General features: G+C 40.0%; 1 protein-coding gene across 5 annotated transcripts in view; it reads left to right on the top strand.

Annotated features, from left to right (window-relative positions):
* The first annotated feature begins 20,984 nt into the window (after positions 1-20,984).
* Positions 20,985-24,734, top strand: part of LMO7 (LIM domain 7) — a 254,282-nt gene continuing 250,532 nt past the window's right edge. For 2 of the 5 annotated variants that reach the window (XM_037799820.1, XM_037799821.1), the window contains exon 1: positions 21,520-21,843. In XM_037799820.1, the coding sequence (XP_037655748.1) occupies positions 21,775-21,843 (69 nt within the window). In that variant the 5' untranslated portion in view covers positions 21,520-21,774. Of the gene's footprint in view, positions 21,117-21,508; positions 21,844-24,734 lie in introns of those variants that run through there. The other 3 variants (XM_037799816.1, XM_037799817.1, XM_037799819.1) reach the window with 3 other exon arrangements.

Below are 24,734 nucleotides of genomic sequence, written 5' to 3'. Positions count from 1 at the left end.
AAACATTATTTTACATTTTGCACAGAGTTCACATTAGTGGTAACATACAATATCTCTTTGTGTCTGGCTTATTTCACTCAGCATTATGTCTTCACGGTTCATCCATGTTGTCATATGTTTCACGACCTCGTTCCTTCTTACGGCCATGTAGTATTCCATCATGTGTATATACCACATTTTGTTTATCCATTCGTCTGTTGAAGGACATTTGGATTGTTTCCATTTCTTGGCAGTTGTGAATAATGCCGCTATGAACACTGGTGTGCAAATATCTGTTCGTGTCGCTGCTTTCAGATCTTTTGGATATACACCAAAGTGAAATCGCTGGATCAAAGGGTAACTTGAGACATAGTTTTCTAAGTTCTGCAGACTGTCCTCCAGAGTGGCTATACCATTATACAGTCCCACCAGCAATGAATAAGAGTTCCAATTTCTCCACATCCTCTCCAGCATTTGTAGTTTCCTGTTTGTTTAATAGCTACATGTACTCTTGATAAGAGTAAACAGTTAATGGGAATGTTACACTGTTCTTTTTTTTTTTCAATCATTGAGAACAAAGCATGATATTTCACCATCTGGGTATAATTTAAAAGATGCATTCTTAGGAGGAATTGATTTCTTTCATAAACAAAATGCAAATACCTCATATTTATTTCAATACAATAAAAAATATTTGCTCTTATGGCCACATTCTGATATGGCTTGATAATCAGGTACAAATGAAGTATTCAAGATAAAGAGCACAACAGTAACAATTTTATTTTAAGAACTTTAAGAACTTTATTCTGAGCAAAATAAACTTTTAGAAAGAATGTTTAAAGCCAAGTATTCACCATACTGTCTTGGATGTTGTCTTGCTCTTCTGCATTTGCAGAAGACTAGAGCATGTGCCTCACTTGCTACAAGTATTCCAGGGAAGCCTTTTAGCTTGTCAGAGATAGTGACCATCTATTGTTTTCTTACTGTCCATGGAATGCCTACAGAAAGTGACTTTTTTAAAAGCAATAACATAGGAGAAAAAAATGCTTAAGCTAATTTACTCATATCCTTCCCAGTATTATTTCTGTAGTCCATAACTATGTAGATATTGGGGGATTGTTGAACAACTAACCTGGTTTTAAATTGGGGATCCAGTGGTCTCAGGATGCCCTTATACTGTTAAAAAGTGGGGTGCCCAGAGAGCTTTTATAGGAGTTATTTCTGTTGATCTTTAAGTATTAGAAATTAAAACAAGTTTTAAAAATGTTAATTCATTTAAAAATAACAAACCTGTTAATAAAAACATTTTTAAAGAAAAATAACTATTTTCTACAAATATTAGTGAGAAAAATGGCATTGTTTTACGTTTTTGCAAATCTCTTTAATATCTGACTTCAGACAGCTGGATGCACATATCTGCTTCTGCATCTACCATTTTACAATATACTGTCTTAGTTGAAGTATATGAAGAAAATCCAGCCTCATACAAATATGTAGTTAGAAAAGGGAGTTTTTTTTTTAAATTTATTTAAACAATTTTATTCACACACCATATAATCCATTGTAAGTGTACAATCAATGGCTCTTGGTATAATCACATAGTGATGCATTCACCACCACAGTCAATATGAGAACATTCTCATTTCTTGTGAAAAAAAAAAAAATTCCCACACCCCTTCCTTATAGCCCCCTCTTACTGACATTTAGCTTTGGTATACTGCCTTTGTTACAATTAATGAAAGATCATTACAATGTTACTGTTAAATATAGATCTGGGTTTACATGAATTGTATTTTTCTCATATACCACACTATTATTAACTACTTGTAATAGTGACATACGTTTGTTTTATTTCATGTAAGAATTTTCTTGTATTTGTACAATTAACCATCTTTGTCGTCCACTCTAGGTTTCATGAAGTTATACAGTCTCAGTTTATATCCTCTAATTTGCCTTCTGGTGACATACATGACCCTAGCCTTCCTCTTTCAACCTTACTCTCTCTCAGCTTTGTTATTTACACTTACAGTATTGTGCTACCACCACATACTAGTGTGCTGTTCTAGTTTGCTAATGCTGCCTTTTTGCACAACACCAGAAATGGATCGGCTTTTATAAAAGGGGGTTTATTTGGTTACACAGTTACAGTCTTAAGGCCGTAAAGTGTCCAAGGTAACACATCAACAATCGGGTACCTTCACTGGAGAATGGCCAGTGGTGTCTGGAAAACCTCTGTTAGCTGGGAAGGCACGTGGCTGATGTCTGCTCCAAAGTACTGGTTTCAAAATGGCTTTCTCCCAGGACATTCCTCTCTAGGCTTCAGCTTCTCCGCAAAAGGTCACTCGCAGTTGCTCTTGGAGTATTTGTCATCTGGTAGCTTCTCCAGAGCAAAAGTCTGCTTTCAAAGGCCATCTCCAAAATGTCTCTGCAAACTGCAGTTCCTCTCTCAGCTCCTGTGCTTTCTTCAAAGTGTCCCTCTTGGCTGTGGCAAGCTTGCTCCTTCTGTCTAGTTTAGTAGAACACTGAGTTTATAGTGTTCTAGTAAACTAATTAAGGCCCATGCTGAATAGGCAGGGCCACACATCCACGGAAACTATCCAATCAGAGTCATCACCCACAGTTGGGTGGGGCGCATCTCCATGGAAACACTCAAAGAATTACAATCTAATCAACACTGATACGTCTGCCCACACAAGATTACATCAAAAATAATGGCGTTTGGGGGGACATAATACATTCAAACTGGCACATGTGCTAACCTTTTCCGAACCTTTACAATAAACCTTATTAAACATACTGTACTCCTTAAACATCAATTGCCCAATCTCTGCCCTCTTTCTATCTCCTGATAACCTATGCTCTTGAACTTAACTCTTAGAATTTGCTCATTATAGTTAGTTCATATTAGTGAGACCATACAATATTTGTGCTTTTATTTCTGGCTTATTTTGCTCAACATAAACATGGATCAAGTTTCATCCATGTTGCTGTATACATCATGACTTGATTACTCCTTACAGCTGTATCATATTCCATCATGTGTATATACCACAATTTGTTCATCCACTCTTCAGCTGATGGACATTTAGGCTGTTTCCATCTCTTGGAAATCGTGAATAATTCCACTATAAACATTGGTGTGAAAATGTCTATTTGTGGTCCTGCTTTCAGTTCTTCTGGGTATAGCCCTAGTAACAGGACTGCTGGATCATATGGCAATTCTATACTTAGCTTCCTGAGGAACCACCAACTGCCTTCCAGAGCAGCTGCATCCGTCTACATTCCCACCAACAGTGAATAAGTGTACCTCCTTATCCACATCCTCTCCAGCACTTGTAGTTTTCTGTTTTGATTATAATGGCAATTCTAGGGTGTGTAACGGTACCTCATTGTGGTTTTGATTTGCATTTCCCTAATAACTAGTGAAGTTGAACATCTTTTCATATGCTTTTTAGCCATTTGTATTTCCTCTTTGGAAAAGTGTCTATCCATGTCTTTTGGTCATTTTTAATTTGGGTTGTTTGCCTTTTTGTTGTTGAGTCGTAGGATTTCTTTATATATTCTAGATATTAAACCCTTATCAGATATGTGGTTTCCAAATATTTTCTGCCATTGAGTACGCTACCTTTTTACCTTCTTGACAAAGTCATGTGATGCTTAAAAGTATTCAGTTTTGAGGAGACCCCATTTATCTATTTCTTCTCTCATTGCTTGTGCTTTGGGCATAAGGTCTAGGAAACCATTCATACCATAAGATCTATAAGATATTTCCCTACATTTTCTTCTAAGAGTATTATGATCTTAGCTCTAAAGTTTAGGTCTTTGATCCATCTTGAGTTAATTTTTGTATAAGGTGTGAGGTAGGGATCCTCTTTCATTCTTTTGGATATGGATATCCAGTTCTCCCAGCACCATTTGTTAAAGAGGTTGTTGTGTCCCAGTCGAGTAGCCTTGGCTGCCTTGTTAAAAATCAATTGTCTGTAGATGACAAGGTCTGTTTCTGAACTCTCAATTCCATTGGTTGGTACCTCTATCCTTATGCCAAGACCATGCTGTTATGACCACTGTTGCTTTGTGATGTGCTTTAAAGTCAGGAACTGTGAGACCTCTAACTTCGTTTTTCTTTCTCAAGGGGTTTTTAGCTTGACACCTTCCCCTTTCAAATAAATTTGGTTATTGGTTTCTCTGTTTTTGCAATGTAAGCTATTGGGATTTTGATTGGTATTGCATTGAATCTGTAAATCATTTTGAATGGAATTGAAATCTTAACTATATTTAGTTTTCCAATCCATGAACACTGTATGTCATTCCATCTACTTGGGTCTTCCTTGATTTCTTTTAGAATACAATGTTTTGTAGTTACCTGTGTATAGGTCCTTTACATACTTGGTTCTTTTGTTCGCTACTGTAAATGAATGAAACTTTTTCCTTGATTTCCTCCTCAGATTGCCCCTTACAGGTGTATAGAAAACTACTGATTTTTGCACATTGGTATTGTATTCTACCACTTTACTGAACTTGCTTATTAGTTCTAGTAGCTTTGCTGTAGATTTTTTGGGACTTTCTACATATAGGATCATGTCATCTGCAAACAGTGAAAGTTTTACTTCTTCCTTTCCAATTTGGATGCCTTTTCTTTCTTTTTCTTGCCTAACTGCTCTAGCTAGAACTTCCAGCACAATGTTGAATAACAATGGTGACAGTGGGCATTCTGTCTTGTTCCAGATCTTAGAGGGGAAGCTTTCAGTCTTTTCTCATTGAGTATGATGTCAGCTGTGGGTTTTTCATATATGCCCTGTTCATGCTGAGGAAGTTTCCTTCTGTTCTCTCTCAAGGAGCTCCACTTCTGCCCCTGTCAGTGTGTAGTTGTTTCCAAAGCTCCGTGCTGCTTTGGGTAGGGTGAAACTGTCACTGATATCCCAGCCCCTGGGATCTAAAATCTCTAAGTGACAGCTGCCACTTACACTGGGCCTTGTCCCCCCCCCCCCCCCCTATTTTCTTGGGGAAGAGTCGCCCTTCAGGGAACTATCTTCCACTGCCTGAGGGGTCACTGCATCTCAGTCAACCCTGCTTCTGCCCCTTCCTGGGGCAGTACTGAAAATGGAGACTGCCAGCTGCTTTCTTTAATGGGCTGCTTTAAAAAAAAAAAAAAAAAAAAAAAAAAAAAAAAAAAAAAAGTAGCTGTTCTCAGAGCTGGACTCCAGCACCCTGTGTTCACCAATCAAGAGCCGATGTCAGTGCCTGGCTCTGTCTGCCCCTTTTCTTGGGGCAGATCAGTCCTCCAGCAAACTGAGCTCAACCACCTCCAGAAACCTCTGTCTTTTCATCTGCCCTGCTTCCTCCCCATGCAGGGCTGAAACAGAACTCCCAGTTTCTTTCTTTCTTGGTTTTGTTGTAAATTTATCTGTGCTCCTGCTCAGAGCTGGTATCCAGCAGTTCGAATTCATTAATCAAAAGCTGCAATTGGTGCATGGCCAAGTTACCCTCCCCTGATCCTAGGAGAGAGGACTTCTGTTTCCCACCAGGAGTAACTCCCAAGTCACTCTGCCATGCCCATGGGGGAGGGGCAACGGCCTCCACAACAGAACGATTTGCTCACATCTCTTCACTGCAATTTATCAGTCTTGTTCTTTCACTCATTCCTGGCTGGTGTATGATGTGCATCTGGTCTCTGAAGCCCCCCAAGCAGTTGTTTCAGGCAGTTCCTATTTGCTAGCTGCCCTGGAGGATGGACTAAATCCTAGCACTCCCTACGCCACCTTCTCCTTTGAATATTTAGGGAGGGGTATTCTAACAGCCTTTTTCAATAATCTAGGATATTATTCTTTGATACTGCACCCAAACTCAACAACTTGTAGCTTCTTAAAGGTGAGTTGGAATGTGGAAACTAGAATTATATCAATGAGCTTTTTATATTCTCTTACATTAAAATCCATTGGTCGATTTTGTACTTTGAATGACTCTTCTATCCATGAGTGATTTTGCATCATCGTTTGGAAAATATTGGCTCACTGGATTATGCAGATCTTTCAAATGTTGACACGTTTCACCATGCAGTCTCAAAAGAAAAGAAACCATTCACTAATATCATCAGCTATCACATCATAAAAGTCTTAAGAATCTGTCAAACTCACAGTGGCAGATACAGGTTTTCTAAAATGCAATTTTCTTTTGAAAGCTCAAATATAAGTGTTGGCAACAAATATTGCCAGTTGTTTACATTGAAATGAGAGGCTCATTTCACTCATTTTCAAAAAAAGTATCAGCTAAACACCTCAGACTGAACAACCACAGTTTGTTACTCCTTCTTTCAAATAAAAACAATGTTTCATAAAACAACAACAAAGAAGCTACTCCAGCTTTATTTCATACAATTGTCCAAGTGCCTTGAGTATTTAAGAGTTGATATTTAATACAATTAATGATTTTTACTGTTTCATCAAGGATATTCTTAAGGGAAACTGGCTTTAGAAAAAACAAACAAACAAACAAACAAAAAAAAGTGTATATGGAGAAGAGTACAAATACTACTAGTATAGATTGATGCCACTACTTTATTTCATGCTAAGGCTAAGGTGTTTTACTTAACAAAGACTACAAATTTTCATTCCTTCTGCTTAAAATAATGTGTATTCATTGAGTAGCTCCTCTGTGCCAAGTATAGGATGGGATATTTAGAGATGTGGTCCCTAACTTTAAAGAACCCCCCTTGTGGCTGGAAAGACAAGTATACAAGTTATACCATACAGTTTGAAGGGTACTAAAATAAAGGGGTGCACAAGATGCCATATTAGCCGAGGGCAGGGGATGGCAAACTTTTTCTGTAAAGGGTTCATAGAGTAACCATTACTAGGTTTTGTGGACCACATGGTCTCTGGCACAACTACCTAATGAGGCCATTGGAGAGTAAACACAAATAAAACTTTATTTACAAAAAGAGGTGGCAAGTAAGGCTTGGACAGTGGGCTGTGGTTTGCTGAACCCTGGTCTAGAGAAATGGCATCAAATCAGGGCAGATAAAAAAATGAACAAGGCATGTGTGTGTGTGTGTGTGTGTGTGTGTGTGTGTGTCAGAGAAGTTTCCCAAGAGGAGGTGATTTATTTGAGCTGAATCTTAAAGAATAAGTAGGAGTGTTGGGGCAAAGAGGAAGAAAAGGGTTGTCAGGTGGAGGGAACAGTGTGTCCACAAGCACAGAAAGGTCCAATAGTTAAGTGTATTCAATGAGCCATAGTTCATTTTGGTTGACATATTAGATTGTCTATAGAACACTGGTGGGAGATAAGGCTGAAAGATAGATCATAAAAGGCTTCATTTTTCACGTGGAATATTAGCCTTTGCAGAATCAAAGAAGGGGTTTTAAAGCTGGGGAGTAACATGATCAGGTTTGCCTGTTGGGTGACTGTGATCATGTTGTGGAGCTCTGTCCATGAAACAGTGAAATTTAGATAATTGTAGAGATCCTAATAATGTCTTCTTTTTTTTAACAGAACCACTATATTTTATGCTACAGCCTCAGTATCATACTCTCAATCAATTGTTGTGAGCACACTGAAATTCTTAAATTACCAAAGCTAGAAGTTTTCTAGTGAAGCAATTCTCTTAAAGCAGCCATTTAGTGGGAAAAAGTAAAAATTAAATATTAGAAATGTTAACCCCCTTTAAAAAAGTCCCAACAGCTGGGAGCTGCAGTCTCAATGGAAGAATTTTCTGTTCCTCCTGCCCAAAGTTCACCTTTCCAACTGTGTTCTAGAAACTCACTACTCAAAGCCTGGCCTGTGGGCCAGCAGCCTCAGCATCACCGGGGCACTTGTTAGAAATGCACAGCCTCAGGCCCCACCCCTACCTGCTGGATCAGAATCTGTATTATAACAAGATCTCCTGGGGGACTCAGACACTCACTAGAGTTTGAAATGCTCTGCTGGAACATTTCCCCCACCCTGGGTCCCTCAATCATTCCATTTCCTTCCTGTCTTCTCAATTTCTCTCTGTTCGCTTTTTTTCCTCACATAGAAATACTGTTTTATTGTTGATGTTGTTTGTTTGTTTTTTGTGGCTTGCTTCTTTTTTAAATAATTCAATTTTATTGAGATATATTCACATACCATGCAGTATTACAAAGCGTACAATCAATTGTTCACAGCACCACCATATAGTTGTGCGTCCATCACCAAAATTAATTTTTGAACATTTTCATTATCACACACACAAAAGTAAAAGTAATAAGAATAAAAATTAAAGTAAAAAAGAGCAATTAAAGTAAAAAAGAACACTGGGTGCTTTTTTTTTTTTTTTTTTTTTTTTTGCCCCTGTTTTTCTACTCATTCATCCGTACACTGGACAAAGGGGAGTGTGATCCACATGGCTTTCCCAATCACATTGTCACCCCCCATGAGCTACATTTTTACACAATCGCCTTCAAGATTCAAGGGTTCTGGGTTGTAGTTTGATAGTTTCAGGTATTTACTGCTAGCCATTCCAATTCACTAGAACCTAAAAAGGGTTGTCTATATTGTGCATAAGAGTGCCCACCAGAGTGACCTCTCAGCTCCTTTTGGAATCTGTCAGCCACTGAAACTTATTTCATTTCAAGAAATACTGTTATAAATACTCTTTGTTGATCCTTCACTCTGCTAGCTGTTATCTCATTTCTCTCCTTTCTCAACCAAGTTCCTTGAAAAGGTATCTTATACTCCCTGAATTCATATCTTCTCCTTCTGTTTTGCAGTATAATTTAATCACCTACCAAATATTACCTGGCCCCTCCTTATGGGCAGAGCACCATACTACACTCTAGGGATGAAACTGAGTCTAGAAAGACATGGTCTTTGTCCTCAAATGACTATCTTTGAAATTTTGACATAGATTACCACTGATTTCCTAAATTGCCAATTCCCGTAAGCACTTTCATTCATTCTCTTTTTGGACCTGTTTTATTTCACACTGGTGAGCACACCTTCTTCCTTACAACACACTCTTTACTCTATCATTTTCTACCTTTTCCTTTTTAGAATCCTCTTCCTCTACTCAAACTTCTGAGTGCTGTCAAATGATATTGTGCTGTCTTATAACTCTCTGCATCCTCTACACAGCATTTGGAGTCCTTACCCAAATTGATGGTTCAATTATCAACAAAAGCCTAACTTCCCTAGGCCAGAGAGTCTTAAAACCCACAGGCAATAGCCTCTTTAAGAACAACCAGATGCAGCCTCTTTCCCCATAATGTCGCCACTCCTTTTCAAGATGAACAAGTAAGGGTGGTCACTGCCTAGACACCCCCAAAGATCGAGAAAGTGATTAAATGAGAGGAAGGGGTAGCAACAGACAAGACAGGATTTAATAAAAGACTAAGATTACTGAAATTTTATATAAACATACACACACATATATTTTAGATGCTAGGGTATTAGAATAGCTAGAAGGAAGTAACTGACATGGTGGAACTGTAACCCATAACACTCTCTGAAATTTGCTCTATAGATACTTGTTAAATTGTACTTTGAAAGTTATCACTGCTATGGATATATGTTATACTTCACAATAAAAAATGCATTTTAACAAAAGTCTAACTTCCAAATGTCCGTGCCTGACTCAGTTCTCCCACCCAAATACCATACCTATATATCCAAGACTTACTGCTCCTCTCTACTTGGATATCACACAGATGCCCAGATTCAACATGTCCCAATCTGAATTTCACCTTTTTTCTCTAAATCTTTCCATTTCAGTATTTGCTGACACAATAAGTGGCATCACCTTTGATGTGACCTTTGAGGCATCCTAGATTCCTTCCTCCCCTTGAAATCTAGGTAGTTACCAAATCCTCTTCATTTGCTCTCAAACATCATTTGCATCTATCCTTAACACTCCACCTACAACATCACTGCCTTAGTTCAAGTCCCCATCAACCCTCGTCTCAATTACTGCTGAGATCTTCTAGCTGGTCTCTTGGCTTCAAATTCCTTAACCCTTACATTTATCAGTTAGAACTGGTTTGACTCTTCACTGACTCTGAGTGGCCTTGAGCAAATTATTAACACCTTCAGTAATAGTACTCTCACGTAGGTTTCTTTGTGAGAATTATAAATGAAGTATATAAAGGCCCAGCACTCAAAACTGGTAGCTATTAGTATCATCCCAAGATTGCACTAAACTATACTGAAAATAGTTTCAAAGTTTGTTTCATGAATCAACAGATTCACTTAATTTCAAGTGAATTTAAATAAGAAGATGGAATGAATAGATCATATCTCATTTCTGTGCACAAGGGAAAAGTGCATATTTCTTCTGTGGCTCGGAAATGGTTTAACTTAAAAAATCCCCAAATAGCTGAAGTTAGCAGACATGCAATTTAGCAAGGATGACTGGAATTTTGGTCTTTCTTGTAATAATACTATACCTAAGCACACTGCTCATTAGGAAAACATTTTTATCTGAATCTTTTACTCATAGTGGCCAAGAATGCTGTTTTTCTTTTTGATAGCTATGTTTACAGAATCTAAATCACCCTAAGCAACTGTTTTAACATTCCCAGTTATTATTTCCATTCATGCTTCATTTATAGCTATTTGAATTTTGATATATTTCAATATGGTGCACAAATGACAATATGAGGTCAGATAAGTTCAATATATGGTTATGGTATGGACCTATTTTAATTTTATTACAGCTGCTATGAAGAAAATCAGAATATACAATATTTCCACCCTTTACAGTTGTACTTCCCATACTGAAAGAGAGTTCTGGGCTCCAGAAATTTGGAGGCAACTGCCCAGGGCCCATGTCTGCGGTCTGTGTGGGCTGGCCATATCTCAGGAAGGGAGTCTGCAGGATGGAATACTTCGATAGTGTAGTTTGAAAACACTACGACAGGGTGTCTCCATCTGGCTTTTCTTCAGGAACACAGGTAGGTGAAAAAAAGAGGTCAGTAGACAGGTAAGAAGTAAATGCTACAGTTGAGATAAACCTAAATCAACTTTTCAAACTTTCTCCAGGCCTTTCAACCTGAGCTTCTGTTGTCAATGACCAAAATACTGCAATTCTTTACCACTCCTCTCATCACTTTTTGCAATCACTGATGATACCTTACACTGGTAGAATACGCATGGGTGCTGGAAGATATTAAGATATTGTAAAGCACTTCACAGTTTGTAAGATCCTTTCACATTTGGGTGGTAAGGACATGCAGAAATGTCAACTGAGCTAATCAAAGCCATTTTTAGTTTAGGAATATGTGCTCAGTATTACTAAAGTTCTGCCGGACTTTGCTTTGAAAAGTTTTTCTCATCCTTTTTCTAAATCTTGTAATTGCCTGTAAGTACTACCTTCATAAGTAATGCTCCTATTGTAAGCATACTTTTAAGGCTTTAAGAATTATAAGTCCTGGTCTCTTTTTCAAAGGAACCAAACCAGAAACGGGTGCCTAGGATGAGTGTCAGGTTGATTTATGATGCGTATCCTAACTTGACATTAGATGTACCTAACAGATCTGGCAATAAACAAAGAGGATATTAATATCTGATTTTGAAAAAATTTAGTTATCGATAAGAAGAATGTTTTTCCTCCTATTGTGTAGGCTGGATGATGTCAGGATACCAATTAAAAGCAGATCTGAAAATGAATAACTCTTCTTTAGATTTAGCATTCAATAAACTTCTTTCTGGCCACTAGGGCTTAACGAACAAAATACTCTCAGCAAAAAAATTGCCAAATGAAATATTACTTCAAGGATTAAGAGTTTCTTATTTTGTTATAAAAAATTAAAAGGAAAGACAGATTAATTGTATGTTGCAATTACTTTGAGAGTGGTTTGAAATTTCTGCAAGCCACAGAAACAGTAAAAATAATATCTTTAAAATTTGAATTAAAGCTAAAATATACTTAAGCATTTTTTTTAGTACCTATTTGCATTTGAATTTTGGAGACTGGCATTTATTCATCTTTGCATCCCTGATAACTAGTCTAGTGCTTTGCAAACTCATTAAATGTTTGTTGTTACTCAATAAATATTTTTTGATAAATTAATTTTCATTTTTTTCCTATGTTGATTTTAGCTTTCCCGGTCATGTATTTTTTACATGTATTCAGGATTGAAAGAACTTCTTGTATGACTATTCTCATAATTTTTGTTTTCTATAATTTCTTTTTTTAATAATTCGATTTTGTTGAGATATATTCACATACCATGCAGTCATACAAAGCGTACAATCAGTTGTTCACAGCACCACCATACAGCTGTGCATCCATCACTAAAATCAATTTTTGAACATTTTCATTACCATACACACAAAAGCAATAAGAATAAAAATTAAAGATCACTGGGTGCTTTTTTTTTTTTTTGCTCCCATTTTTCTACTCATCCATCCACACACTGGACAAAGGGGAGTGTGGTCCATATGGCTTTCCCAATCACATTGTCACCTCTCATAATCTACATTTTTATACAATCATTCTCAAAATTCAAGGGTTCCAGGTTGTTGTTTGACAGTTTCAGGTATTTACTGCTAGCTATTCCAATTCATTAGAACCTAAAAAGGGTTATCTATATCATGCGTAAGAGTGCCCACCAGGGTGACCTCTCGGCTCCCTGTTTTCTATAATTTCTAAGGCAGCATCAGAAAAGTCAAAGCATTTTTTAAATTAAATCGTGAATTTAAGTGTTGTGAAGTAAAACTTTTCTTTTATAATGATGACAACCTTGGGTACTGAAATTTATCAATTTAGATTTGCTTTTACATGGCAGTGTTACATACAGATACGAATTACTGAAAATAAGGCCATGGTGCAATTAAGAGTAAAACTTTGGAAGGTGAAGTGATGAGCAAATAACATTCTGCCTTGCCCATTCCACTGCTATGAGAGTAATGTCAGAATAAATGCAGATGATACCCAAGTGTCTTTTGGGTATTTCTGTTTTTGACTTTACAAAAAGTTACATCTCCTTTAATTTCAAAAAAAGTGGTTTGAATGACCATCTCAGGCTTCCCCACATATCTTCCAGGATTGCCAAGAGCTGTATATCTCTGACTTGATTATTTACTTCTGCTGAATTCTCAGTTCTATTTCAGTCTCATCATCTCTGACAACGACCCTTCCCTAGCAGCACTTTGCGTCATGCTGAGCGTGAATGTACGACTACCATGAAGCTATGTATCCAACTTTACTGAAGGCTTCCATACTTCAAGAGAGAAGTAGAATATAGCAATGCCCACCACTGCCCTAAACCTATATTTTGAGTATAAATATTTTCAGAATCCAAGGGAAAAAAGTTAAACCACTTGGAAAGATACCCAGTTTCCTAGCCTTGCTATCCATCAAGGTCCACCTTGCTCTCATTTGTTGGAGACAGCACTTTTCATAAGTATGTCACAGGGCCAATTTCCACCTTAATTTAAGAATATTTCACTACCTACAGGAATTGGTTTCAAGTTAAAACCCATCTCCCTTAGACAGAAGAATCCACAGGAGGACATTTTGCAGAGTCTGAGTGGTGGTGGTGGTGGCGGTGGTGATGGCAATGAATGCCGAGAGCACAACCACACAGGACAGCTGTGGACATGACAAATGCTGTCTCTGTTCCGGTTTCTAGGCCAGGAAGAAGCAAACAGGAGCTTTCTTATTCTTTCTGATGTCTTCTGATCACCTGTGGGTGCCTTTTGGATAAAACACACATACACACAAAAAATCTCCCATGGTCAAACAATTATTGTCAGAAATTGAACAATCCAAGTCTATATTAAGGGAAGGAAACATCTCCCTAAAGCTAATACATCTTGCAAAGAACTTTTCCTGTCCACGATAAATAGCCTTTTACACTTTATGCAGTATAGTTTCAGGCCTTTTTCCCTCATATTTTTCTGTTCTCGAGACCATGCACAGAGGCCTATCACTAAAAAATAAAACAGAGCTCATTATATTACTTCTTCAAATAACAGAGCCATATAACCCTGATCACTACCATTAACTATGGAAAGACCCAGAAAAAGAAAATATAAGCATATAAAATCTCTTCCCTCCACCCCTGTATGTGTGTGACCATTTCAAAGTCTTAGGCAGGGCTTCCTCCCCAATTGATTGTCTCTGTAAGCAGAAATGGAGCAGTAGACAAATGCATTCTCTCTCTGTCCTGAAGAAGCCCCAACGTCATGGATTTTTTGTTTTGTTTTGTTTTCTGTGTGTGTGTTCGTGTGTGTGCGTGTGTGTGTGTGTGTGTGTGTGTGTGTGTAAACTTCAATTACAGAGGATTGGAATAGTTTTGCTTGAATAATGTAATTCAGTCCACAGGGGTGAAAGAGGTTTATAGTAGAGTCATGGACAAACCATTTCTGGTCCTAGAACTCCTGGGAGACTTGGTGGTTTGAGTCAAGTCCATCTGGTTTTATGCATGATCTTCTGAGAATTCTAAACTTTTCCCCACCTTCAGAGAAACCCTCTTACCTCATTTCATGGGGAGTTCTGACTGAGCTTGGTTCCAAGGCTGTCTTCTTTTCCTGTGATTATTTATGACCCCGGAAGTAGCCTGCACCTGTCTCCCCTGGGCCTGAGGTTTCGTGGCCATGCTGAATTTCTGAAGAATAGCCAAGGGCTTCATTCCATAGCTGCTTGTAAGGTGTCTTCACACTGCATCTAGGTGAGAGTGAGGTTTGTGAGAGATCGCTGGGATTTTAAATCAAGGCTCTGACTAGGACCAGGAGTAAAGCTTGGACTAGAACTTGGGTCTTCTTGTCTTCCAGGCCAGTCCCTTCTGCACTTTCCTTTTTGATGCTAATATGTTAATGACCCTCATCCAATATTCCCAGAATAGGGAAAATGAAGGGGATGCTATAAAAATTCTAGTTTGAATTTTTGAAAGTTTTCTATAATGTATGGGCTATTTCCTCTCTGGGTCTAATTTCAGAACGTAAATAAGAATTGCTATTACAATTCTAAAACAATAACAAGGTGATAAACACTGAGCTTAACACTTTCCTGTCTTCTTAGCAGAACGATTTGAACAGATAGTGGAGTTGTTTTTCTTTTCAAGTAAAGGTGACAAGATGTCTCTACCTATGCATAAAAACACAAAGAAAAAAATAAATGTTTTAGAGGAAGCTGGACTTGACTATTTTTATCTTTGATCATCCTTACAAAAGGATATGCTTTTAGGGAAAATACAGTTTATCTTATTCATTTCACTGGGCTTCCAGAAGAGCAGTTTAGTAAACATGCACTCTCTCCTTCATCTTTCCTAGAAGCCCTGATAGTTTATTTTAAAGCTAAGTCTAGGGTAAGTTCTTTTGATCTCACTGCTATCGCTTAGAGAATTATAACATGAAGCCCCAATAGTTTATTTTAAAGCTAAGTCTAGGGTAAGTTCTTTTGGTCTCACTGCTATCACTTAGAGAATTATAACTTGGTTTTGCAGTTCTGGCTAGAATTCAAGACCTTAAAAAAAAAAAAACAACGGTCTTAGATTTTGTTGTTGTTGTCAAATAATGCAAGTTCAATAAGAGACTCCTCTATGTGTTTAAAAAAAAGAACAAACCCATGAGATCTTTACAGCAAAGATGAAAATAACCAACTGCTCTTCAAATTATGGGGTTGGTCTCATGTTTTGAAAGTTACAATCTCAGTTGATTTCTTAATGAGATGTCTGTGCAAACGGGGAAGGTCGATAAGAATGCAGCCCAACTCATCTCCTCAGCTGTCCCTTCTCAAGTCAACCATTCCGTAGCATCGGAAGACACATTTAGGATCCCCACTTCATCCACTGGAGGAAGTACTTGTCATCACCCTAAGGCTGTACTGAAAACCTCCTCAAGGTTTGTCTGCGCTTTAGGTGAGTTATATAACATGGGATTCACTTTCTTTTTCCCCTTTTTGCTTTCTGGCCTTTCTACTTTCCCTCTCTTCATTTTTTAAATCATTATCTGTAACATTTTAGCTTCTTTTTTTTTCTCTTTGGCTTCAATTTCCAAATATAGAATTGAACTCACCTATCTGAATATCATTATGTAAGTACTGACAACATCATAACCCTCTCATTATTAACACTAAAGGATGTATATTTGTGGGTGGAAATGGGTTAATTAGGACTTTATCACTGTTTTTAATATGCTTCTTTTCTACCTTCTAGGAGTGATTATTTCTTTTAATTAAAGTGTTATATAAGCCCAAGAAATATGTATGTAATCCAGATGTTTGCTCTCTGTGGACCCACAAAGGTTGGCACTTTTTTGAACTAGCACCAACCACTATGCAAAATTCAGTCCTTTTATTAGAAGAATTCCAACTGTACCTCAAGTTTCTCCAGCCACAAGTTTCCATCTCTCTTATAATCTTTGCCCCAGGTACATTCAGCTCAGCTTCCCCCTCACCTCCTCTTCCTTTATAACACAAAGTAGCTCCCCCCCATTCACCGTAAGTCCTTTCTACTTCCCTCCACCCCACTGCAGTAAGAAACTTGGGTCTAAGTTACACTCATACTGTATGAAAGCACCTCCCAACAAAGCCAGTGTCTGTCTGTGAGCAGTGGTTCTCAACCACCGGTACTTTTGTCCCCCTAGGGACATTTGGCAAAGTCTGGAGATATTTTTGGTTGTTACATCTGTGGGGGTGCTACATCCTACAATGTCCAGAGCAGCCCCACATAACAAAGAATCACCTGGCCTAAATTGTCAAGAGTGCTTCTGTTGAGAAATCCTGCAGTAATGAAATTACTGTATTAGCTGCCAAGTGGTCCTCTAAGTTGAGCGGCAGTGAGTAATCAATGCTACTATTGAAGTTTTATTAATTCTGTGCAATAAGAGTGATATGTTTTATATACACACCCATACCCACACACATTCCAGTCAATAAAATGATGTATACAGGCTACGTGCGGGGCCCTGAGCCAAGCACTCCTACCTTGCTCATGGCACAATGGGGAAAACAGACAAAAAAATACCTGGTGAGAGGAGCTATGATTACATAAATAAGAGATCCTTAAGCTAGCCCGGATTGATCTGCAAAGATTTCCTGAAGGACTCTGCAGTGGGTTGAACTGTGTTCTCCAAACCAAGTCCTAACCCTCAGTACCTGTGCATGTGAACTTATTTGGAAATAGGGTCTTTGCAGATATAATCAAGTTAAGATGAGGTCATGCTGGATGGGGTGGGCCCTAAATCCAATGACCGGGGTCTTTATAAGAAGAGGACACACAGAGAGACAGAGAAGAAGGCCGTGTGACATCAAACGCAGAGACTGGATGATGCAACTACAAACCAAGGAACGCCAAGAATTGCTGGGAGCCACCAGAAGCTAGGAAGATGCAAGGAAGGATCATTTTCTAGAGCCTGCAGAGGGAGCACTGCCCCGCTGACACCTTGATTTTGAACTTCTGGCCTCCAGAACCGTGAGAGAATAAAGTTCTGTTGTCTTAAAGCCACCCGGTTTGTGGTACTTTGTCATGGCAGTGCTAGGGAAGAAATACAAAGTCTGAGATGGAAGAGGCCTGAATTGAGCCTGGAGGAATAAGTAAGAGAAAGCAGGTAAAGGAAGGGAGAGAAGCAAATGTCCTGCAAAGGGAAAGGTATGGGGCAAGACAAATGATTAGAGAGGTGGGCTGGGGCTCATCCTGAAGGATGTCAGTTGACGTCCTGACAGCCATCAGCTGTTCCTTAAAGGTGACCAGGAGTCCTTTCAGGAGCGACTAATTGGGAGGGTGGTGGAAGCTTGATGAGGTTTACATTTTAGAAAGGTCATTTGGCTGTAGTGTGAAGAAAGAAGAGACTAGGGGACTATTTCTGAAATTTGTATGAGAAAAAATGAGGGCCTGGTCTAAGCTAATAGAAATGGGGATGACACAGAGGTGGACTTGGGGGTGAGAAATGGAGTAATCCAGCATGACTCCCAAATTTTAGGTGTGGTACCACTTCCCAAGTTGGGGAATGGCAGGAGGAGGTTGAAGTTTATAGGACGAGATAGAAAGTCACATTTTGGACACATAGTTGCATCATAAAATTTTCTCATCTATAAAAGAAATATATATATATTTCTTGCAAAAAGCTTGGAAAAGACAGAGAAATACAAAATCTCCATATAGAAACACCAACTGTTAAAATTTGGGTGTAGGTTTTTCCAATTTTTTTCTATGTGGAAAAAATATATATACTTTTAATAGATGCCATCATAAATTAGGACACTTTACACACTGCTTTTTTCACTTTATATTGTAAACATGTTTCTCTGTCATTGACTATCCTTTTACATTTTAATGACTGCACAGTATCTCACTGTATGGAAGTACTGTAATTTATTCCACTGTCCCTACCGTAGGAGGTTTAGATTGCTTTGGGATGCTCATTTTTTTAAAAATACATATTCTTGATGCCATCACAGGTTGAGTCCTCTGGAAGCAAACAGAAATAGTACTAGATATTTATGAGGGGTTGATCCCTGCGAAGGGAAGAAGGAAGAAGGAGGATTAGGAAGAGGGAGAAGTTGGCCTGTGACACATGCCACAGTCTCAGCACACCCCATGGGTCTACAGTGAATGCCCATCAGAGTTGCCCCTTATTGAATGGAAAAGGCTGGGCTTCTATAAGCTCCCCTCACCCAGGCACCAGATGTGGGTCACTCTGGGAAGGGCATGACATTGGGTGAAGCTGAGCACTGCGCACTGAGGCTGAGGCAGACCCTGGAGGTGCTGCCAGTTGCAGGCTGACCGCTGACCCCATTCTCCAAAGCTGGGTAGCAAGTTCTCCCCTGAAGGCCCCTTCTATATAGAGCCAAACAAATCTTCCCAGAACGATAAAACACTGATGTTAGGAGGCAAAAAATTGGACTTGGGTTTTCTGAGTTGCAAACTTGCAAGATTAAAGAGACTGAGCAATGGCTGGTCCTGAGTGGACTTACAGTTTGCTACACCTTGCAGCTCTTTCCGTATGAATGTTTGAGTAAATTAATAAAATCCTCATTTATTAGGAAAAATCCATAATTGACACACTACTCTTACAGAGACCAATGGGACATATCTGTCATTTATTGCATGCCTACCCCATGCTTAGCAATAGCTTGGGCTTTTACACATACTATTACATTTAATTTTCACAACAACCCTTGGAAGAAGTTATTATCCCCACATTTTTTCAGGTGAGAAAACCGAGCTGAGAGAGTTTGGTAACTTGGTAACCTAAATCATTTGATTCCCAAGCCTGTACATCTCTTTTATTCCTGTGCTGCAGCCCCCAAAACTATAAGTTAAGTTACATAGTAGCAGCTTTAAGTAATAGAATATATCTATATATTAACTATAGTAACAATAACCCCTCATGAGGCCTGCAAAATGTTTATCCTACTGGACTGGGAGTGAGTAGATTTTGTGTCTATATATGTTTTTCATTTCCATATCACTTATAGCATCAAACACTTTACACATATGGGGGACTCACTAAGTATTTAACAGAACAGTCATTGAATAGTCTGCAAGAGAGAAACCTCTCCCCAGTTTTTTTGTCCATCCTCTTTTTGGGTTTGGCCTGATCAGAGTGTGCTGGGAACAGAGAGATGGCCCAATCAATACTTCTGGTATTGTAGGAACAATTTTATTCCTGAAGCTGGTAAACTCTCATAAACAGACCCACAGATTACACATACTGCCAATCAAAAAAAAAAAAAAAAAAAAAAAAAAGTGGGGGGCTGAACAAAAATAAACCTAGAAAATAAACAAAACCATTCTCTAGAAGTTACCTCAATCCCTAAGAATGTGGGTGGTTGAGTCTTTATTCAGAAGAGTAAATGGAATCTAATCCAACATTTAAATCCGACTTCCAGGTAACAAAAAATACAAAAGAGAAACAAGTTGGACACGTCAAAGAAACCGTAAGACAAATGCAGAAAAGTGGCCTGGTTTCTTCAAGACCATGTTATTCCAAGAGAAAAAAAAGGAGGTGCAGGGTAGGAAAGAGGGAAGATATTCTAGGTTAAAAAAGGTGTCATCAAATACAACATGTGATTCTTGACTGGATCCTGGTCTAAGTCAGCTGTAAATGATATTTTGGGATCAGTTGCAGCAATTGAATCTAGATTGGTTATGAATTGACTTTAGGTAATTATTGCAACTTTAGTTAGATGTGAAAATGGTGTTGTGGTAATGTAAGAAAGTGTCCTTTTAAAAATGAGATGCATATTATATTTAGGGGTGGCATATCATGTCTATCTTTACTTTAAAACTCTCCAGCAGAAAGGATGTTGAAGCAAATAAGGCAAAATACAAACAACTGTTAAATATAGGTGGTAGCTTTTAAGTATTCATTATACTAGTCTCTCTGCTTTATGTTTGAGCAATCACTGTGCTCTATGCTTATGTTTTTCATAATAAAATGTAGACACAACCCCAAAATTATAAGAGTAAGGAGTTGCTTCCTTCATAGGCAAGGAAGGACCTGCTCTTGTCTTCCTCAAAAGGCCAAGTCATCTAAGAGGGCGCCTGGGTAAGGCAACAGGAGCGCGGAGCAAGGGGGTTCAAATGGTTCTGAGAGCTTGGACAGGAGAGCTGCTGTCTCTCCAAAAATCTGATTTGACGGCTGGTGTGAACAGGACCCACAGTAAACCAGTCCGTGCGCCCCGGGCGCTTTGGCCCTGCACACCTGGCCTGGGGCCCTGAGGATGTTGAATAACCTGTCATCTCACTGTCCCCTGAATGGACCCAAACCACCGGTTAGTGGACCCGGGCTGATGCTGAGTGTGAGTCTGGTCATACGGCTCTGAACGAGGCGGAGCTGGAGGGGGCAAAATGAAACATTCCCCTAATCTTGAACCCCTCGGGGTGAGACGGGCGTTGAGTGCAGGTAGCCTACACTTCACCCACCTGGAGGCGGGGCGGAGTAGGGGTAACCGAGCTGCACGTGCCAAGGCCATTACCCTCACCTGCCGCCAGGAGGGCCCGGCGGCCGGGAGCGGAGGAGCCCTTGGGGGTGGGGACGACGGCTCACCTGGCGGCGCAGCCCAGTCCGCGGCCCGACCGCACAGGCTCGGCGAGACCTGGAGCTGCGCGCGGCGGAGTTGGGTCGCAGGTGGGGACGGCGGGCTCGGCCGCCGGCTGAGAGGCTACGCGGGCCTTACTCCCCCACCGGGGAAGTTTCTCGGTCAGAAAAGGGGCAATTGTGTGCAACTATTCTTGGTATGTATAGCAGGCCCGGAGGCCGCGAGCCCAGAGGGCGCTGTTTCCACGGGTCCCGGGAGAGGCACCAGTGACTTGGTGTGGGGAAGGGAACGCCGCGGGGGCGCATCCCCTGAGGGCGGAGCCGCGGTCCGGGCGGGCGGCGCGGGAGCGGGAGGGCAGCCCAGGCCCCCTGGCGGACTGTGGCATCCCTCAGTCCAGACAGTTTGACCACAAAGGCGGCCACGGCCCGGAGCCTCGGGGAGCCGCGGGCGGGGTAGGGGAGGGGCGGGCGTGGACGGAAGCGGCGGCTCGGCGGGCCGGGGGTGGGCTGGGGCGGGGCGCTCCGGGACCGCGGCTCCTGGAGTCCACCCAGTGGTCTGGCTGGGCCAACCCGCTCTGCCTCACGTCGGCCTCTCCGCCTCCCGCTCCCTGCCCCGCCGCCCGGGTCCCCACGGACCTTGGTTCGTTTTCAGAAGTTTAGAGAAAGCAACGTCTTCAAATTCTTGTGGGTTCGAAACATTAAACGCAGAGCGCAACAAAGGGAGAGCCCGGGAGTCTCGAAGCCCGAGCAGAGGCGGCGGTGGGCGCGTCCCCTCCCTGCCCGAGACGCGTGTGAGACATCCCCACCCCTCCGCGCACCCACCGAGTTTTTCTCTCTCCCCTTCTCGTCCCAGTTATGGAAAGGATGGAAGAGGCAGAGGCCGACTACGCTGTGGCTTTCGCCGAGGCTCAGAGATGGGTGGAGGTGAGTGCCTTTCCGTCCTCTCCTCTCCGCGGGAGTTTGTGGCTGAGGCGAGCGCGGCCCCGCAGCTTTGAGCTGGAGCCTTGACCTTGGCGGAGAAACCGCGTGGTTGCGTGTGCGGTTTTTGAAACTTTGGAACTCCTGCTTTTCTTACCTCTTAGGTCGGTCCAGCCTTTTGGCTTTGTCCTCGACCCAGCGGTCTCGTTGGCCTCCCCAGAGCTGCTCTGCCAGGGTGGAGTCGAGCGCTCGTCCATCCCGCGTCGGGAACCGCGCAGCGCTGTGGTCCAGCCCTGGTTGGCTGCGGCGTGCCTGGGGTGCCCCTCTGGGGGGTGCAGTCTACAGCACGCGGCTCAGGGCAAGGCCGGGGTCCTCGGGTGGATTTTTTTGGGGCGGCAACTAGCGGGGATACCCAATACATACCTGAACGGACAGTGCATTTAGGGTGTGTGTGTGGGGGGGAGGAGAGGTGGGGGTGGGCAGGTGGGCAGGTGGAGGAGATAAGACACGGATGCGGCACCTGGGGAAATGCTTTCTTCGGGTAGCTTCCAGAACCGAGGTGGTAGGAGTCGGCATGTACTTCTTCGATTCGGTATTCCTGGAGTCACTCACTGATGTGTTGCTTTCCCAGCTGTGTCTTGAAGTCAGCTAAGATCTTCCAATATTTCCCATTGAAAAGAGGGTAGGTTAATCTGTAGATGGTTGACGCCGTTATTCTACTAGATGAAAAAGATGACTTAAAAATAATTTTGTTTGGGAATAATTTCAAATTTACAGGGAAGTTGCAAAAATAATCCAGATACAATACACAGCACTCCAACATACCCTACACCAGGATACACAGATTTACGAACAATTAGCATTTTGCAACATTTGTTACATCATTCTATCATCTGTATCTCTCATGCATTTATCTTTTAACTATCTATCATCATCATCTGTTACCTAAACATTTGAAAGTAGATTGTATATATCATACTCCTCTAACACATAACACTTCCATGTACATTTTCTGAGAACAAGGATGCTCACTTATGTAACCACCTTTAGTACAGCTAAAATGTTGACTTTAAAAATAAGGCAAAAGACGTGTGGAGTGCATCCATAAATCAAGAACAACTTTTAATGAGAAAATTGTTGCTTACATTCAGCTTGCAGACATCGATATTACTTGCTGGTTTATTCAATGCATTTAAAATTTCAAATTAAGGTTAAAGATTATTCCATATGAAAAACAGTTTATTCAAGAATCCCAAAGCAAACAGTATTTAAAAATAATGCATTTGTTCTTACAGAAATAAATATACACAGAAAAATATAAAGAGAGTAAGTAATTTAAGTGACATTACCTACTAGACAATAGTGGGGTCTGAGAAATTAGCTTAGTTGTCTATTTGAATTGAAACTTTCAACTGGTCTGAAGGTGACTTGGAAGTGTGTGTGTGTGGGGAGGAGGGTTGAGAGGGTAAGGGGAGGTTGGGAGCAGAATAAATGCTGTATTTTGAATTGAAATGAGAGTGGAAAAATTCCAGCAATGTAGTTAAGAAATAACTTCCTTCATTCATAAACTTTGAAGAGTCAAGGCTTCCCAAGGTAATTTTCCATTAGTAGTACTTGTTCTGCATAATTTTTGGAAAATAAATTAAACTTGCCTTTTTGTCTCTGAGTGTTGTGGGTGGTGAGAGGGAAAAGAGAAGAAATATGGGGATTTTTCCCCCAGATACAAAGTATCTGCATACTTTGTATCTGCTTTAGGAAATCTGTGAATATGGATGATTTCACACCCTTTTCTTTTTGACTGTGCAGATTTTTGAAAACTAAAAAGCCTTATTTTTCACAGCTTGTTTATAACTGTGTAGGGTTTCTGTGAAAAAATTTACATATACCAACATTCAGGGAAAGTATTATGATAAAAGCTAGCACTGTGTATGACAAATGTAGTCATCATTCAACTCCCATCCCACCCTGCTTTAAAATTGTTTATCAGCAGTCATCTGGCAATTCTGAAGGTGTTTTGTTCATTATTCACAGGAAGCTGACTCTTTCTAAAGGTATTGTCATATCATTTTAATATAGTTAATGAAATGGAAATTAAGTGATTTTTTTTTCTAGTGCCACCCAGAGCAAGATAATGCTTTTACTGAAGATATGTACATCATCTACATGTTCCCATATACTTTAGATATAATCTGGGCATTTGAAGTTATAGCATGGTGCTCACTGTTAGGTTCCTTTTAATCTTCTAACTGTTGTCCAACCTAATCTGTCTTGTTAGCTTTTCCTTTACAATTAAAGCACATATTTAAAATACTATTCTTGCCCAAACCTCTTAACTCTAAAAACACCCTAATTAGAAGATAAAAGATGTATTACAAAGTTAATTTTAAGGTATTTTGGAAAGCAAGGAAGAACATAAGTATTTCTCCTGCTTGCTAAACTTCTTGCTCCATTTTTCCTTATCATACTTTCTTCTATGTATATTGAAGCATAAGTGGGTCATTCACATACATGTGTGTATATGTATATATACACATATTATAATATATGTAATATCACATATCTATTATATATAATATAAATTGCTGCAGTTGAATCTTTATTCTTTATTCACAGCTGCAGTTGAATCTCTCAAGGTCTAGAAACTCCAGTAACCTTGCAGAACTTTGATGATCAGACAGTATGTCAGTGTGTCCTTGTCATTTCCATTCTCCATATATGATTTTAAATAGCTAATGTGTTGTTCCCAAAACCAAAGTTAAAGTTTAGTTTACTTTGTGGGGGGATGGGATGAAGTGTGAAGATTAGTGTTTATTATTCTGCCAATTATTATCATTTTCTCACTGTTTATTTCAAATTGTACTTGGACATTTAATAGTGTATGTACACTAAACTTCTGG

The sequence above is a fragment of the Choloepus didactylus genome, chromosome 12 (assembly GCF_015220235.1).
Source record: "Choloepus didactylus isolate mChoDid1 chromosome 12, mChoDid1.pri, whole genome shotgun sequence".
In the NCBI taxonomy this organism is placed as follows: Eukaryota; Metazoa; Chordata; class Mammalia; order Pilosa; family Megalonychidae; genus Choloepus; species Choloepus didactylus.
The sequence above is the reverse complement of the archived record's forward strand: the minus strand, read 5'-3'. Positions and strand labels throughout refer to the sequence as shown.